This window comes from Vombatus ursinus, unplaced genomic scaffold (genome assembly GCF_900497805.2).
Source record: "Vombatus ursinus unplaced genomic scaffold, bare-nosed wombat genome assembly UNPS02014775.1, whole genome shotgun sequence".
NCBI classification, from domain to species: domain Eukaryota; kingdom Metazoa; phylum Chordata; class Mammalia; order Diprotodontia; family Vombatidae; genus Vombatus; species Vombatus ursinus.
Genome location: NW_020954553.1, coordinates 4,274,062 through 4,292,520, shown reverse-complemented (window position 1 = coordinate 4,292,520; position 18,459 = coordinate 4,274,062). Strand labels below are relative to the sequence as shown.

Below are 18,459 nucleotides of genomic sequence, written 5' to 3'. Positions count from 1 at the left end.
TTATTTGTTCTCAGCCTTTGTCTTCTCAGAATGAAAAGTCCCCTCCTACCTACGGGGGGGTGGGGGGGTGGGGGGAAGGAGAAATGTCGATGTCCTATCTGAAAATAAAACCCATGTGTCTCTAGTGCTCTGGTACCGAAGGTTAGGGTAAATACGGATACTGAGAAGTTGGGGGCTACATTGTTGCCTTTTTGTCAGTTGGTTTAAAAGTCTGTTAGGCAGTCAGTAAATGTTTGCTGAGTGAATGATTTGAGTTGAACCTTTCTGTGGTTTATCCTTATGGCAGGAACGATTGCATTATAATTTGCCAGACAGAATTGAAAGCTCTCTGCACCCTGAGTCCTGAAAGGAAAAGACTAGGAGTAAAATCAGAATAGGAAGGCTTGGATGGTGGATGGTGCATAGTGCGATGAAAAAAGTGCCAGATTTGAAGGCAGAGGACTTGGGTTCAAATCCCTTAAGATCTCAGGCTTATTGTTCTCATCAGTGAAGTGAGTGACCCCCTGCAGCTCTGTGATCCCAGGCAGAGGCCTCTTTACTAGATCATAGTGATGCTGGCTCCCTGGTACGCATCCCCATTCTCTCTATTGGGCAGCCTCTGGAAGACCAATCTGCCTTTGTATGGGACCTCAGCCCAGCATGCTCAAGAAAGAGCATTTATTAAGGGCTTGCTTCTATGCCAGGCACTGTAGTGGAAAGATCATTGGATCTGGAGGTAGTAGATCTGAATCCAAATGGCAAGTCACCTAACCTCGAAACCTCACTTTCCTCAACTGTAAAATGAAGATAAGAATAAGTATGGGCCATTGTCGGGATAGTGCTTTGTAAAGGATTATAAAAATGAGGACCTTGTCCAGGCCTTTGATTCCTCCAGAGCACTCTGGCCACATCTTAAGAGAAGCACTGGAAGTCCTCCACAGTAAACATCAGTGGGTATCATGGGATCTGTCTCAGTTGGAAAGTCATGGTATTTTGTCAGCCACTTGCTTGGTCTTCTGCAGCTAGGATGTGCTTTGCTTTGCTTTTGCACGTCACTCCAATAATAGCATCTGCTATTGTTGCTACCAAGTTTGATGTGGGGGACTCCAGTTAGGGGCAAAAGCCCCAATTTTAGAGCTGAGGCTGTGGGCGGGAAGCAGTCTGCAGCTGTTTGGAAGCCTTCCATTGCTCTCCTTGTTCTGGCCAGCACATGGAGGGGTCTGTTCACCCCATTGATTTCTTCTATCTCTGGTACATACAGAAGCCTGAAAACCTTCCCTGCTTCCAGTTTGGCTGGTCCACCCTTCGGTGAGAAGAGGCCATTGGGCAGCTCCTCATTCCCTTTCCCTGTGCCCTGAGGGACAGCATGAAAGGCAGCTGTATGGTAATTGGGGGAGTGGGGCAGCTTTCCTGCCTGGGAAGGCAGCGTTCTGGCTGCTCAGCTCTCCCTAGTCTGCAGCACTTGGGCCTCCGAAATCAGGAGCATCGATTCTCACCAGTTTGGCAGGCTTGGTCAGCTAGCTCCCTTTATCTTGGAAGCACCTCCGGGGCTTTTAAGATTTACTGGATACAAAGCATCAGCCCTCATTCTGATTAAAGGATACAGTCACTTTGGTTTCAAAATAACCAAATAGTATTGGAATAAGTTATTTAGGGCTTTAAAGATGTTAAGCATTTCTGCACCTTTCAGAGTGAAGGCTGTGCAAGTCAGTCTTGTTTCAGTTGACAGCTAACTGTGAATTCTAGGAGTGACTTGGTAATGATGGCATCTTTTAGGTACTCGGTACAGACAGGATGACTCAGCGTGGCTATCAGCAGTCACAAGCAAAATTGTAAATGATAGTTCACATTTATATAGGACTTAAATTCTTATGTGGGTTGTGCCCTCCCCTTCATCACACTAATAACTGTCTTAGTAGAATGTTAAAAGGTATCTTTGAATGGTGGAGCATATTCTTTACAAGTGCAGGGACTTCAGTCCCTCCATCCTATCAGAAGAGCTGAGATCAGCACTTGGAGACTCTACTTGTGAAGATCGTGTTATTCATATTCAAATCCCAGAAGAAATAGCACTCAGCCGAGGTTCCCTAAATCAGGATTGGGTGGGTGGGGGGCCCGAGTAGGCTGGTGTGGCACTCCAGCATTCACCATGCAAAGCCTCTCTTTTGAATCACTGGACCCAGTTCTCTTAAGTGAAGCCTCAGACCACCCTAACCCAGTCTGTCTCTAGGTGGTAAGCCTGGGCCTTTTATCTTTTAAGATTTAATCACTTTGCCTTAAAAAGCCTGATTTCTAAAACTGAGACCCCAGGGTCCTTGTCCAGCCTATTTTTTTCCTGAGCCCTTCCCCAGTCACCATGGCTGTAGATGAAGACACTGTAACCCACATCTGTAGCAGACCTTGGCCCTACCCCTACACATGTCTCTCTTAGACTCCATCTTCCCTGATAATTGGACAACCTCAAACTGCTACCATTTCTGGTGGACATTGATGTTATTTCTGAGCTGTGGTAGGTAGTGTCAGAGCTGGAACAGGTTCGAGCCTGAAGAAGAAAAGTCTTAGGGTCAGTGTGATTCATTTGAAGGGCTCTCACATGGAAGAAAGAGTGGAATTGCTCAGCTCTGCCCCAGAGGCCAGAAATAGGAGCAACTGAGCTAAATTCAGCAAACAATTAAGTAGCAACCCTATTGCCCCTGCGTCAAGGATCATTATGACATTGAAATACAAAATACAGAGTACCTCAGTGAGGCTGCACAGACTGGGAACAGATCAGGAAAGGTTTCTTAGAGGAGGTAGCACTGGAGCTCAGCTTTGAAGGTAGGGGATTGCAGTAGGTGCAGGTGAGAGAGTTCAGGGGTGGGAAGGCCACGAGCGGGGAAGTGCAGTAGGTCGGACTGGCTGCAAGTACAAGAGGGAAAATAGAGGATGGTGCCAGAACTTTCAGTACAAAACTGCAGTTTTTATTTTATCTTAGACATAATAGGGAGCCATAGAAGCTTCTCAAGCAGGGAGGGGAGGGGAGTGAGATTATCACACTTTTCCTTTAAGAATCGTCCAAATGAATTCGACAGTTGTGTGGTAGACTAGAGAGAGAGGGTTCCTAATCCCGGCCACAGTCATGTGTCATAGGCCAGAGGAGACGTTCTAAAGGCTTGAACTAGGTGGAGAGGTGGAATGTGGGCAGGCCTACACACAGGTAGAATCTGAAAGATACTGCAATTGACAGAATCTGGCAAGTGAGGGATTAAGAAAGAAAAGGTGAGATGATTTCAAGGTTATGCAGCTGGGTGACTGGAAGGATGGTCATATCCTCGGTAAGAATAGGGACATTTGGAAGAGAGACAAGTTTAGATAATGAGTTAGAAAGTGAATGAGTTCCCCTGGGGCTCCGTGGAATTGGAAATGTCCAGAAGGCATTTAGTGTTGGAGGAGGGGAGCTCAGGAGACACAAGATTTGAGACTACAGAGATGATTATAAAGCCTTCCTGAGATCTGATGACACCATCAAGAGAGTGTAAATCAGAGATTCTTCACTTTAGTGTCCTGGACCCTTTTGGTAGTGTAGTAAAGCCCGTGGACCTTTGCTCAGAATAATGTTTTAGCTTTTAAAAAATTCCTAATGGAAGGAAATGATCAGTTATAAAGATGAGTGAAAATTATGGTATGGCATAATTTTTTTTCCCATCCAAGTTCACAGATCCTTGAAATATATCTGTGGGCCCCTGGTTAGGAGCATCTGGTGTCGAAAGAGAATATGGTCCATGACATCATCTTAGAATGGTGGATCTTGGGAGAGACTTTAGAGATTCTCTTTTTATAGATTTTTAGAGAGTCTTCATTTTATAGATGAGGAAGGTGAGGCTCAGAGAGAAGATAGCTATTTAGCTTTTAGTGTTAGAACCAGAACTGTAATCTCAGTCCCTTTTTCTGTATGCCTGGGCATTACTAGCTCAGACCTTTTCCCATTTTGCCCCATGGAGGTAGAAAGAACAACCCTCTGTTCCTGTTGAGCGCCAGCCATCCCTCTCCGTTGTTTCAGTAAGTGCGTCACTTTGCAGGTGTCCCACTTAAACTTAGGCTATATGACAGAGTTACTTATGAATTTCTCTGTCACTTTTCCTGTCCACATGTGAATGAGCTAGCTTAGCTGAGATGCAGTGAACATGACTTCAGTGCCAAGAGCTGTGAGGGAGCTCTGTCTCATATATAGGGGACCTTGTGTTATCATTTGAGCAGTCAACTCCAGGCAAATGATTCCTATTATGCCTCCTTATAGTGTCTTTTGTTGCTAGCACTATCTACCTTTCCCCTACCTCTAGCCTAACAAGGGCTTCAAGAACCTTTGAAGTCAGAAGATTAAACTGTTCCCATGACCTACAAAAGTGAGAACCAGAAATAGAGCAAGTCTAGGGAGGACGTTCTTCTTGAGCTGGTATTTTGCATCTCTCTGAGCGGTGCTTTCTATTCTCTGAGGGGGAGTAGAATGGGAAATCTGGACCCCTTCCCAGCTTCTCTGGAATAAGACCTTTCACAGTAGCTTATTTTACTGGAAGTATGGTATGGTGCAATCAGAAGCACCCACAAGCAAATGTCAGCCCTGATACACATTGCAAGGTGACTTAAGAGGAGGCATTATCAGTGTCCCAGCTGTCAGTTATCATCTCTCAGCACACTTAATCACTTCTAATTCTATAGTAATAACCCATGGTTTAAAGTTTGCAAAGCTCTTTTCCCACAGTAACCCCACAAGGTAGGTAGTAGCAATATTACCATCCCCGAAGCTTGGAGATATTAAATATCTTGCCATGAAATGATTGCAGGGGCAAGAGTCAAATCCTGGTTTCTTGCCTCTAAGTTCAGTACTCTGCACTAGGTTGTGCTGACCGTTGATGTCTCCTGCAGCCCAGGTTCTGAGGTGGCACTTTTCTTTGGTGAGACGTGGTCTTGTGATCAGTTTGGAGCTTGGAGGCAGTGACACCTACTGGCTTCTAACAGAGGGAATGGCTTTGTAAACATGTGCAGTGAGGAAGTATCTAGCTTTAGGGGGCTCACTTCTAACTTCCAGCTCCACGCTGCATTGACCTCTCTTGGAAACACCACGCTGCAGAGGGAGGAACCGAGCCCAAGATTTCTTAAGCAGCAAGCATCTATCTGCCTGACAGTATTCCTGCAGTAGACAGATGCCTAAAGATGTCATGCTCTTGTAGGCAGGCACCAAACTAACAGCCCCTAAATCATTCTGGCTTTGGAAAGTGCTTTGCAAACATCAGCCAGTGCCAGGTGTCACGTTGAGATACTGACGGGCCCTGATGAAAGCCAAGCATGCTACATTGGTAACAATGGACCTCAAGTGCCTGTTCTGTTATGCCCTAGCAAGAGCTATTCTTTCCTCTTTTTTTTTTAATTTAGAGAAATTAAAACTTGGAAAAAGAGTTGTCAGGAAGAGTCAATCTTACGTTGGCAGAATGAGGATGGAATTTGGAGCAGGGCATATATTATATAATCTCTCTAAGGACACCCTGATTTGGTGTTAGGACACTGGCTCCCTCCTGCTGTGGGATAGATCCCTGACCATTCTCCACCTCCCACCCCACCCCCCAAAAATACCCTGTACTTGAGCTTGAAGTTTAGGTTTACTTCCTTTCCCGTCCTATTTCCTGTGCCGTATTCAGGGTTCTGGAGTTTTAGGGGACTGCTGAGGCAATGCCTGCACAACTCCATTGCTTATTAAGAAAACTATAGGAGGCAGCTAGGTGGTGAAGTGGATAGAGCTCTGGCCTTAGAGTCAGGAAGACCTGAGTTCAAATGCGGCCTCAGACCAAACACTTGCCACTTACTAGCTTTGTGATCCTGGGCAAGTCACTTAACCCCAATTGCCTCTCCAAGAAAAAAGAAAACTACAGGAGACACTCCAAAGACAGATCAAAGGCACAAAGGGACCTTAGGGGTCATTCTAGTCCAGCCTCTTCATTTTGTGGTTGAGGACACCACCTAGAGTGGTTAAGTGACTTGCCTATGGTTACACAGCATTATGTGGTAGAGTAGGAATTTGAACCCAGACCCTCTGGCTCCACATCTGGTGCTGTATTTCTAGCTCCTGATTTAGAATGAGAGCCAGTAGAGTAGGTCTAAGTTTCATTGTCTCTCTCCTACCAACATAGGAGAGCAGCAAGTTGTCCTTGGAGCAGATTGGGAGGCCTGGGAAAGATACTAATGTAATCTCATTATGCTGAGCTTGTCACAGGGCAAAGTTGTATTTGATTATTCCAGAAATAGTCCAACTACCTTTGTTATTAGAACAGGGAAGAAATTGACCTCCAGGGTGACCGTATAGAAAAGCAGCTCCAGACCTTGACAGGACCACAAAATATTCCCCTGACCACATCATGGCAGTGTTGTGGTGTATTGCTCAGTAGCAGTATTTTAGAACCAGGTTCAAATCTGTCCTTTAGCCCTTACTAGCTACATGACCATGTCTAGCCACCAATCTCTCAGCCTAAGTGTTCCTCATCTGTGAAATGGCCTTCTTCATGGGAGTGTGAGAGTCAGAAGAGAATATAAGGCACTTTTTCATAGTCCCTTGAGGTTTGCAATGTTTAAGGTCTGACAAGTCACAGTAGAGTGATTGTTTCAGTGTTGTTTTAAAGGTAGCAACATTATCTCATGTACTTGCCCTCTCCAGATTGGGCCCTTTGCTCGTCTCTACTCTCAAGAGCTAGAATTCTACCTTTGCCAAGGGTAAAGGAAAAACTACCCCGGCTCCTGAGCTAGCCATGGAACCCTTGCGTCCTCAGAGGGATCATACTCATCCTTGTACAGAGAAGATTTAGGCTTAGGTGGGAATGACTTGCCACACAGCTAGAAAGTGGAATAACCAGGATTAGAACACAGATCTCCTGACTTTGGGCCAGTGTTGAGCTGAGTAGAGAATGTAGCATTTGGAGTTACTCATCCACCTATTTACCCTCTATTAGGATAGCTGGGTGGCACAAAGTTTAGAGCCTCAGGCCTGGAGTCAGCAAGATCTGAATTCAAAGCAGGACTCAGGCACTTACTTGCTGTGTGGCCTTGAGCAAGTCATTTAACCATGGTCTGCCTCAGTTTCCTCACCAATAAAATAGGAATAATACCACCTATTTGTAAGGTTATTGTGAGGATCAAATGAGATAATTGCTTAGCACAGTGCCTGGCACACAAGTGCTATGTAAATGTTAGCTGTTATTATTATGACTAGGATTTAAAATGTTTTTATATCCTTAATGATTTAATGATTTACATCTGAGATGAGAGACAACAGGAATAGAAGAGTCTTAACAACGTTAGAGGAAACCATACTAAGGGAGGCAGGGGATTATATGTTAAGGAGGTAGGTAGAGTTCTACCAAGGGTAATGAGAGTGTTGGGCGTGTGTCAATCAGTGTTTGTAATAGAGTGAAATGATTTAAGTCATTAGACCAGAAAACTCAATTTGGAAATAGATATAGCTTTCATTTTTAAAAGATTCACTTTATATTTTAAAGTTATTGCTTATTTTTACAAGGTTAGAGGCTTTCAAGATAGACCTTAAAGGTTAGCCCCCATTTTGCTGATAAGAAAAGCGAGGTCCTGAGAGAGAGATGTACTGTAATTTGCCAGAGACCATGCATGTGGTAAATTGTGGAGCTTATATTCAAACTTGGGTCCTTGCACCCCAAAAACAGTGCTTTTGCCACTGATGTTCTTTCAGATTTATTTTTGCAGGTGTGTCGGAAATGTTAACCATTTTGGTCTGTCACATTAATTGAAACAGAAAATTCTAAAGTCATTGTGAGATGACCCATTTCCAGTTCATCAAGTCACTCATGAATTAGTTTAGGAGATATTTTTGCCGGGATGTATTTGGACAGTAGTCCAAAATACAGCAATTACAAAAACTGCAACCGGATTTTGAATTCTCAGTATTTTTCCTTGGCCCATTATAATTAAATGGCATAGCAGATTTTAAAGTTTTTTAACTTCTTTCCATGTATATGCAAAGTAATAGGACTTTAAAAGTAGGATCAGCATGAGAAATTTAAAATACTGTGTTGAGAAAGAGGTATATTTTTGATTCCTAAATAATTCTCTACTATAAAATTATATGAGAGGAAAAATATGCTTCAGTGGGAATTACCATTCATAAAAACTAGGTTATTACCATTTCTGTATTCTTAAGTGAATCCAGACTAACTTTTGTAAATTCATTAATATGACCTTTAACAATCTCATCAGCAAAAACTTCTTGGCTTAACCCTGAATTTGATCATATTATAAAAAGAGATGGTTGCTGGCTGCTTATGTTGTAGCCAAATGCTACAGGATTGAGAATACTGGCAATCAGTCAAAGTAGGCCTTAAACTTTTCTATACCACACTATGTATTAGGGCTACATAGTTTGAAATAAAGACTTTCTGCTCTACGATGATAACTTAAATCTTTATTGTATTGTAAATGTAGATTTTTTTTTTGCTTTTGTAAAAAGTCATACAATACCTTTAAAACTTGATTTCATTTAGTTTCATTTTTTAATTAGTAATTTTAATCCTCCCCCACCCCAGTTATAATTATTTGACCATTCACTAAGTTAGTTTCTAACATAGGTATAGAGGTATTTAGATGAGCCTGGGTCAGTGGCAATCTAGAATTTTGGTAGGCTCCCTAAAGCAAAAACTGTCCTGTTTTGTTTTGTTTTTTAATCTGTTGTTTCTTGGATTTTGTAGATGGTTCCCAAATGTTTGTTGATTAAAAATAGAGTGGGTATGGAGGTGGAGTTGGTTGTCTTTAAAGTGATAAAAATTCACAGGAAAGAGTTGAGGTAAGATTTGGGGGAAGAGTGATCAGTAGAGGCATGATGTCACTTGTTGGGCTTGGATTAAATGAGATTCATCTGATCAGGATATGGACTAGATGAGAGCTCCAGAACATTTTTGTGTCCTGGACCCCTTGGGCAGCTTGGAGAAGCCTGTAGACCCTTTATCAGAATCATGTTTTTAAATACATAAGATAAAATGGATAGAATTACAAAGGAAACAAAAGGTTAGAAAAAAATAAAAGTGTCATTTTTTTTCATGGACCCCCTGAAATCCATCCAGATACCCTTGGGACTCCAGGTTAAGAACCCCTTAGACTAAATGGTTCTTCAGTTTCTTTCCAACTCTCTAGGATTTTGTTCTTCTCTGGTTCACTTGAAGAATGGATAAGAATCCATAGAAAACTAGTGGTCATGAAAGTTGCATTTTGCAGAGATGAAAGCCATTTGAGACTAATTGTGGGAAGCAGTAGATTGGGCAGGAACTTTGGCCAGATTATGGTTTGGGTTGTCACTGTCTCTAGGTTGGTTAAATGTTCCCTGTTATCAGGATAATTTTTGTACTTATTTGTACAAGTTAACGTTGACTGTCCTAGATTACAAACTTCCGAAAGATAGTTACCATGTCTGTGTAACCCATTAAAATGTTCTGAGCACAGGGCTACTACCTAGGGCTATTTTCAGGTGCTACTGGAAAGTTTCATAGTTGACCCCCTGCCCCCGCCTTTTAGGTAGGTATGAATGAGGGATACTGCTTGGGATATAGTCTAGTCTTCAGTCCTCTCATCCCCAGAAAAAGCCAGACACGTTTTTGTCAGCATTTTTTCCCTTTGACCCAACTTTATCCCATATGTATCTCTGTCCAGCCTTTGGTTCTGATCCCTCCTTCTTGTGTCTTCATATTTCCCTTGCTACAGAGACAGGTAAGGGCATTGTTTATGCACTGAACGACCTCAGCAGCCCCGGCATGACCTCAGGGAACGGAAACTCTGCCTCCAGCATCACTGGCACTGCCCCCCAGAATGGTGAGAATAAACCACCACAGGCCATTGTGAAACCCCAAATCCTGACGCATGTTATCGAAGGGTTTGTGATCCAGGAGGGGGCGGAGCCTTTCCCGGTACGGACTACTTCTTTTCCCCTTTTTCAAAAAAAGTTTATTTTGGATGTGTGTTAATTTTTCTTTTTAACAATTCCATGCAAAGTCCTGAATATGATAACCATTCCTCCTCTCTTTGTACCATGTCTTAAAAGCCCATTTCTTTCCAGGACCAAGTAAGTATTCACCCAGATCCAGACTGGCTCAGTGAACATAATGAATTAGCAAGTTCCCTAGGAAATCCACACTGTTCCTGGTCAGAGAGGCATCACTGACTATTGTAACGTGGTCAGACCTGTGAAGAGGAGCTTTCTAGTAGTTGAGGCACAATATTCTTCCTGGGATTGGAACACCTCCTGTTCCAGTACCAACATGAGAATCAATAGTATGACTATTATTCCCATGATACTTAAATTTGTTCACCTGAAAACGCGAACTGAGATGGGAAAGCATATGGTGACTAGCTGAAAAGCGAGAGGAACCTTGTAGAAGCAAATTCTTAACATCCTGCATAAGTGAAAGATTGAAAGAACAGCCATGTAATGGGATCGGGCAGCAACTAATGTCAAGACTGGTATGGAAAGACACCAGGGTCCCTGAAAGGCCCTTTTCCAAAGCAGGGGCTTTCAGAAGACCTTAGTGGAGGCAGTGGAATCGAGAGGATCATTAGAAGTGCTCTGTAGCAGCAAGAAGCTGCGTGAACGGCAGAACATGGTCCAGTGGAAGCTGGGTTGATTTTGGAGTCAGGGCTTTGATTCAGATCCTTTCTCTTTCACTGACTACCTGTTTGACCTTGGGCCAATCACTTACCCTCCCTGGACCCGTTTTCTCATCTGTAAAATGAGGCGGCTAGATTAGATGATCTCTAAGTCCTTTACACATCTATATCTTTATCCCAACTACTGACCCCAAAATATAGCAGACCAAAAAAGTAGCTTCTTTGAACGACGACGACAATAACAACAAAAAACCCCAGGGGAAACTGGAGGGGCTAGTTTGAGGGACTTCAGAACAGATGGTTCTTCTGCTTCGTGTTTGCTTTACAGGCAGAAGGCACCCAAAGCCACGAGTGTTTTAGCACCCCTTCCAACTGTAGGAACTCTGGCCACAAGAAACACTTCCACCAGCCCCCTGGTGATTCCAGTCTGCTTTTCTTCACCATTTTCTCCTGTAGATCTGGAAAGGATCTGTATGCTCAGCAGTAGGCATCTTGCATATAATCTTGAGATAACGGAACCAATGCTCTGAATAATGATAAAAGATAATACGTTTTGGAATCAGCTGCAGGGGGTTGTAGATAAGGAATAGAGTGGGTAGAAGTGGTCCAGCCCTAGATTGCCCTAGTACCCTGGTTGGACCAGAATGTCCTTCCTTAAGCCTGTGCTCTCTAGAGAACGCCTGATTCTGGGAATACTAGTTGGGGAAACCAACTGGCTTCTAAGAGTAGCACCAGAGAGCATTGTTTAACCCGCCATTCGTTCCCTGGATCTAAACACTGTGGGATTTTATGGTTACGTTTGCAAGCCATGTTCTCTGTATCAGAGGAAGAATACTTGAATTGAAGAGTCCAGGCTACTGTCCTAGCAGCCCTTGGGGTTGTCATGTGGATTTGTGACTGGCTTTCCATTCTCTTTTCCCTTCCTTCTCCCTGGCCTTTGGGAGCAGGGTGGCAGAGGTCTGAGAACGGTAATCATCAACACGGCACCTCCAAGCCTCAGCTGATTGCCGTGGTTTATTTCTCTTATCACTTCTCAGTCTCACTCACATGCTGGCTAGTGCAAAGGAAAAGAGAAGGAGCTTGTGCTCCTGGGCACTTCTGAGAGCGGGCCTATTCTTAGCCTCTCGAGCCAGTCGTTTGTTCCCATTTAAAGTCAACCTCCCCGTTTGGTATTCTGCTTTGTGAGTTCCAGGACTAGGGTGATGCCAGCAGCTAAGAACACTGGCATCAACTGAGACTCGCTACCGTGAGTGTTGTGGAGACCAGCTAGTGTTTGGCACCAGAACACTTCCTATATATTATCTTGATGAGGATAGAAACCATGATGTGACCGTGAACTGTGGGCTCTCCTAATCCCCAGGCCCCGTCTCTTCATCCTGTAGGTGGGACGTTCGTCCCTGCTGGTGGGGAACCTTAAGAAGAAGTATGCACAAGGGCTTTTGCCTGAGAAACTCCCACAGCAAGAGAACACCACCACCACTGATTCAGAAATGGAGGAGCCCTATCTGCAAGGTGAGTGTGCCAGGCTTTGAGGTTACTGGTCTTGTTCTCTACGTTCTCTTCCGACGCCTTAGAGGGCAGTAGTGGCTCAAGAAGGCCTGGACAAGTTTTTCGTGATGCCAGATAGGTGAACTCGGGGATCAGGGAGCTTGTGTATGTCAACCTCATGAGCTTTCTATCACAGGGTCCTATTGTCTCTTCCAGTTTTATCCCTGGCCATTTGTCCCTACGAGCTGCCCTTGCAAATTGTTGGGTCTACTCTGGGAGCCTGTATTAGAATTCTGTGAGGCATGCCACTCCAATCTTGGATAACTCCAGTGGTCTGCTTTCTAGGGCAGGAGTAGTCAGCTAGAGTGGGGTGGGGGAGGGGGGAGGAGGACCTCTTTTTAGGAAAATCACCTGGTGGTTGGATAGAGGATGGACTGGAAGTGGAAGTGGGGAGAGCCTTGAGGCAGGCAGGACCCCCCCCCCCAGCAGCTATTATAATAGTCCAGGCATGAGGTGATGAGGGCCTGCATCAGAAACTTGGCAGTGTCAGCAGAGAAGGGAGCATATTCAGGAGATATTGCAAAGGTAGAATTGAGTGGGCTTCGCAACAGCTTGGATGGGGATGGGTGAAAGAGTGAGGAGTAAAGGGTGACACCCACTTTGTGAGCCTGGGTGATTGGGAGGATGGTGGTTTTCTCTTGACGGTAATAGGAAGGGAACTGTCCTCCTCAGCTACTGTTTGACCCTTGGACCCAGAGCATTTGAAAAAGAGAAACCAAGAGAGTAAATTCTTGGAGGGGAATCACCAGACCCCCTTGGGTCATTCCAGCCCCAAAAAAGCCCCCAAACCAAACAGTGGAATAGCCTGAATCCTTGGGATTGCCTGTAGTGATGTGGCAGGGCTGCTGCTGGGTCTGGCAGCTATAGGAACATACTGAAGAGCGTGGAGTAAGGAACCTGCTGAACAGGAAGGTGACCAGCATCCTCTCAGACTGAGAATTCATTGTGTACCTTTCAGAATCCAAAGAGGAGGGGACTCCCCTCAAACTTAAGTGTGAGCTTTGTGGCCGAGTGGACTTTGCCTACAAGTTCAAACGTTCCAAACGCTTTTGCTCTATGGCGTGTGCCAAGAGGTGAGTGGCCTCAACCCTGCCGCCCTGCCCTCCCCAGTTTTCTCCTTTCCCTGACCTGAGGCATCCTTGGTTTCTGCTCTTAATCTCACCAGGTTCTTGATGCCTCTGAGGGCTTTTCTGCCATCCCCATCTACCAGAGACGTTTTCTGTCTTAGGTGGCTGTAACCTGGCTGCATTAAGCACACACTGGATAGGTCTCAGCTGGATCCAGTGAAAACTAGAATCTTGAGGCCCAGGGCCCAGAGCTAGAACAGATTAAAGAGCATCCCAGACGCAGAGGACAGGCAATAGCCTATGAGTGTAGTTCAGTCTTTCTGTGCCCTCCCTTCCTGAGGCCTGTGCCAGATCCCTGTCATAATGCCTTGTGTTTGAAGCCTTCCCTGAAGTCACAGCCTTTCTTTCCAACTGTTCCCTATGTGGGATTACACACCAGCTCAGTAATGGTTGCAGGTCACTGCCTAATGTTTCCCCTGCCTCATGTGGCCTCAGTGGCAGAGGCAGAGGGATGCCTGAATACGAAACCCTCGGTTTCTGGATTGAGGGTAAAATGCTGCTTCGGGTCAGTATGACCAGTGACTGGTAGGGATCTCTGAACAGTGTCCCTACTGTTATCCAACTCCCTGAGTAGAATTGGGCTATCAAGCTGTGTCCAGGTGCCCTGGCTCTGCCTAGGGAAGACCCACCTAGACTTGGTGGTGGCCTTACTGTCACCTCCCTGCACAGTGTTCTCCAGTTGGGAGCTGATGGGCAGTTGGTGTTGGCTACAAAACTTCCCAGAGGCCTTAACCCCTTTCTCACTGGGCTTGGGCAGGTACAACGTGGGCTGTACCAAGCGTGTGGGACTCTTCCACTCTGACCGCAGCAAGCTGCAGAAACCAGGGGCTGCCCCCCATAACCGCCGACGGGCCAGCAAGGCAAGCCTGCCAGCACTGCCCAAGGATGCCAAGAAGCAGGTGAGGGGGCTCGTCGGCCCAGTCCCTTCCCATGTATCCTTCCGTGCAAAGCAGGGCTCTGGGCAACCTCTCAAATTCCTGTAGGTGCTGTCTGGTACGGAAGCCGCACTGTGGCCTTTACTCTGCTCTCCAGTGCACAGAACCCTTAGCCAAACTCCCTTTCTGCTGGGTGCCATGCTCGTAGCTTCCTGGCAACCCTCAGACACCCACGTGTTCGTGACACTCAAATGGTCTTTCTTGAGCAGTAACAAGGCCTGCCCACTGATCTCAGAACCCCAGATTCGCTTCTCTCCTTGAGGGAGCTAAGATAATGTAGGCAAATTCAAAACAAGGCCGGACACAATGAGTACTGTGGCCCAGTGGGAATGCACTGACTGCAGTCAGAGAACCTGCATTTGAGGCCCAGCTCTTGGGCTAACTACCTTTGTGGCCGTGGGCAGGTCGCTTCCTCTCTCGTCTGTGTGATGAGAGAAGTGGACTGGATGACATCTGAAGCCATGCTCCTGCCATCACTTGGATTTATCGGGGCTCCCAACCTTTCACAAGCCAGCTTTCCCTTGTCCCTTGTCCTCCTCGGGCCTGAATGATTCTCCCATTTTCCTTTGAATCTTGATATGCCTACTCCAGGGAGATCCCCTGAACCACTTAGATTTCCCTCCTTTCCCCAGTACAGAGACAGGTTGTTCGAGCAACCACCTGCTTGGTTGCAGAGGAGTTGGGAATTCCTGGAAGATGCTGAAAGAGCCCTGTGATCTTGGCTCTTCTCTTTTTCCCTGCCCACATCCCCCTTCCCAGAGTGGTTGGGCACCAAATCCCTGTTCTTTGCTGCCTCACCCGATCCCCCAACCCCCTAGTGCTACTGCCCAGGAGGGATCTTGCCCTGCCCCAAAGCTCAAGCTCTGTGTTTATTTCCCTAGCCTGCAGGGGCCGTGCCTCTCTCAGTCACAGCTGCGCTGCAGCTGACCCACAGCCAAGAAGACTCGAGTCGCTGCTCGGATAACTCAAGCTACGAGGAGCCCCTGTCGCCCATCTCGGCCAGCTCCTCCACCTCACGACGGCGCCAGGGCCAGCGGGACCTGGAGCTCCCCGACATGCACATGAGGGACCTGGTGGGTGTTGGCCACCACTTCCTGCCCAGTGAGCCCACCAAATGGAATGTGGAAGATGTCTATGAGTTCATCCGTTCTTTGCCAGGTAGGAGCCCCAGAAGATCCTTTCTCCCTGGAACTTGAGGGTCTCACAGTTGGATGTTGGGAAGGGACTGCCCTGCTCTTGCTGGCTCTCGGGTGCTTTCTTTTCTGTAGGAGGAAAGAAGGAAGGGGCATTCTGAGGCAGATTGCTGCCCAGAGAGAATAACTGATCTCCCAGCAATTGAGAGCCATTTCCTTGGAAAGAACCAGCCCCATTGTCCTCATTGTGAGCGCTCCTGCTCTGCCACCTTCTTTTGGCCCTTGAGCAGGGAGGGTAGTGATGCTCCCTACCTACAGATCTCTTTTTACTCATGCCCCCACTACCCAACTTCTAACAGATTTGTCTTCTTTTCCCAGGCTGCCAGGAGATTGCAGAAGAGTTTCGTGCCCAGGAGATTGATGGGCAGGCCCTGTTACTGCTCAAGGAAGACCATTTGATGAGTGCCATGAACATCAAGCTTGGGCCCGCCCTGAAGATCTATGCACGCATCAGCATGCTCAAGGACTCCTAGGACCTGGCCATGGAAAAGACCCCTTCTCTTCTCCCTGGGAGCTCCTTGCACCCTAACTGAGCAGAGCACAAGAAAATGTTCCCATGGGGCATAGAGAAGGGACCATGAGCTCCTCCTGGGCATGGCTGAGGAGGAGGGGCTCTGCCAGCCTCCTCCCTCACCCTCAGGGCCCTTGCATTTCTGCAGGAGAGGACGGAGGTAGGCAGGTGGCTGCAGAAGTTGGGGCATTGTGCTTGTAAATATTGGTAGCATCAGCTTCTTCTGAAGTCCCATGGCTCTAGCCCTGCTGTCTTCCCTGCCCACCCTAGCCCCCATCCTCACCCCTCAGAGGCACAGGTGGCCAGAGCTCCCCAACCCAAGTGGGATAACTGTCAAGGATGACCACCAGGCCTGGACAGAGGCCAGGGCAACCCTTGCCTGCTTCATGCCCTATCCTTCCTTAAGCTGGTTAACTCTTTCTTCATCAGCTTCTCCCCCTTCAGCCTGATTCTGAAATAGCCAAGAATTCCCCCAGATACAGGCACTGCTATGTCCAGGTGGAGAGAGAGAAGCTGGGCCTGATTTGGCCATGCCTGTTGGCCCATACGCCTTAACGCTGTGTGTGTGACTGTGTGTGAGAGCCCGGACTGGCAGATGGGCTGAGTTCCTTCCTTCTGGCTTTATCCAGGTGTCCTCTTAGTGCTTTGTCCTGGACTCCACTCACTCTCAGGTGGAGAATGAGGGAGCTGCAGCCTCAGCACAGAGGCCGGGAGGGTCTGTAAGGGAGAGGATTGGGGATTCTTCTTTCTGGACTCATGAGGCCATCGTGACATGCTACAAATTGCTCCCGAATGCCCTGCTTTCCCACAAGCAGCATTAAGGAAAGGCCCCCTGCCAAATGCCAGCGTGAAGGGCACGGCCTCTTCCATTTACACCGCCCCCAGCGGCCAAGGCCTTGGGGACCCAGGGACTGTTGAAAGGGATTGCACAGCTCTTGTGTCACGGTCGGTCTGAAAAAGGCCATCTCCTCACTTCCTCTGCCTACACCCCTTTGCCTCTAAAACTTCCCAGCATCCATTTGGGCCTCTCAAGAAGGTAGGGTGGGAAGGGAAAAGAACTCCCCCCACCTCTGACTCACCCAGCCTCATGCAGACTGGGAAGGGGTTGGGGGAGAATGGAGCTTTTCCCTGAACAAAGTGGGTACCTCCTTCAGTTGAGCTATTCCTCACCCTCTAGGCAGGGTAGAAATGGGAAATGAAGGACTTTTTAGAGACCTTTTTTTTTAATTAAATAAATCTCTAAAACCTGCCTTTGCTGTACCCTTACTCCCCCATGGGCTCCTACCTTCAGGCTTCAATGGCAATGATGTGGCTCCCTGAGGACGAGATGGGCTCAGGCCCTGAGAACTTGGCAGTAGAGGTGGTTGCCTTTACGCCTCAACATCATAGAACATTGAATGGCAAGAATGTCAGAAGAGCAAACAATGTGCAGCATTAGAAAGGAGAAGATGGAATTGATTGGATGTTTGTACATATAGTAAACTACCCCCACTCCTCTCCATCTTGCAGCTTCCAGTTATGGCGGAATGGGGAGGGGAAGATGGGTTGGCCTTGGACTCAGAAGTCCTTGCTCCATTTACTAACTAGAAAACACCCTTTGGGCAAACTGCTACCTGTGCCCACCCTCATAGGCACAGTAGGAGTAAAATGCTTGAGAAATAAGAGCAGTTACTGTAATTACCTGAGGTAGGGAACCCCCTTCCCCTCTTCTTGTCTGAAATTTTCACCATTTATACCTTTGGGTTAAAGCATTGTCTCCAGGAAGTCCTGCTAAAATGTGTATACATAGCAGCATTTAGTTGCCTAGGTGAGCCCTAGCAAAGGGCCGGTATGGACACAAGGAGGGCAAAATCTGATGGAAGGAGTTTGAGAACATCAGGAATGTGGTAGAGTCTTGGGGGAAGTTGCCAAAGTGGGGGAAAGTCACCCTAAGATGATGGAGATGCTAAAAATAAATGGTGTCCTTTGCAGTTGGAGCTCAGGCCAACCCTGATCGCAGGAGCCCTAAGGGCTCCAGCAGTGTGAATGAAGAAAGGCCAAGGGGAGTCAAGCCACTGGCTTGCAGCCCCTCCCTGGGTTTTGGCAAACGAGCAGGGTTTAAAAAATAGGAAAATGAACCCAAGAAGTATTTTTGGCCGCCTTGAATACTTTGAGAATTGGTAATTCTGTCAGTCTTTGGGATTTGCTGTGGCTGAAAGCAGTCGCTACTTGCTGAAAAAGCTGGTCTCTCACATTGTGGTCAATCTTCTGATGGTGAGCATCTTGGAAAGAAGACCATGGCTAGACCTGCACTCAAAACCTTTCCAGTCTGTGCTCTGGCAGCATGACAACCCAGGGTCACGTCCATAAGATTTTAGAAAAATATATTAGCATACAAAGGAAAATTATCCAGATCATTTAGGTGTAGACCCACTTTCATTTGTAATGTTTTTTGTCTCTACAGATTGTGCTAAGCACTAGGGAATAATTAGAAGGAAAAAAAGTCACACCTGGACCTGCCCAGGTGCAGAGTGCTCTTGGGG

At 46.6% G+C, this 18,459-nt stretch overlaps 1 protein-coding gene across 4 annotated transcripts in view; it reads left to right on the top strand.

Annotated features, from left to right (window-relative positions):
- Window positions 1–17,186, top strand: part of PHC2 (polyhomeotic homolog 2) — a 103,402-nt gene extending 86,216 nt beyond the window's left edge. For all 4 annotated transcript variants that reach the window (XM_027864370.1, XM_027864369.1, XM_027864372.1 and 1 more), the window contains 6 exons: window positions 9,724–9,926; window positions 12,006–12,135; window positions 13,130–13,244; window positions 14,056–14,197; window positions 15,115–15,391; window positions 15,745–17,186. In XM_027864370.1, coding sequence (XP_027720171.1) covers window positions 9,724–9,926; window positions 12,006–12,135; window positions 13,130–13,244; window positions 14,056–14,197; window positions 15,115–15,391; window positions 15,745–15,899 — 1,022 coding nt within the window. In that variant the 3' untranslated portion in view covers window positions 15,900–17,186. The remainder of the gene's footprint in view (window positions 1–9,723; window positions 9,927–12,005; window positions 12,136–13,129; window positions 13,245–14,055; window positions 14,198–15,114; window positions 15,392–15,744) is intronic.
- Window positions 17,187–18,459: the final 1,273 nt, after the last annotated feature.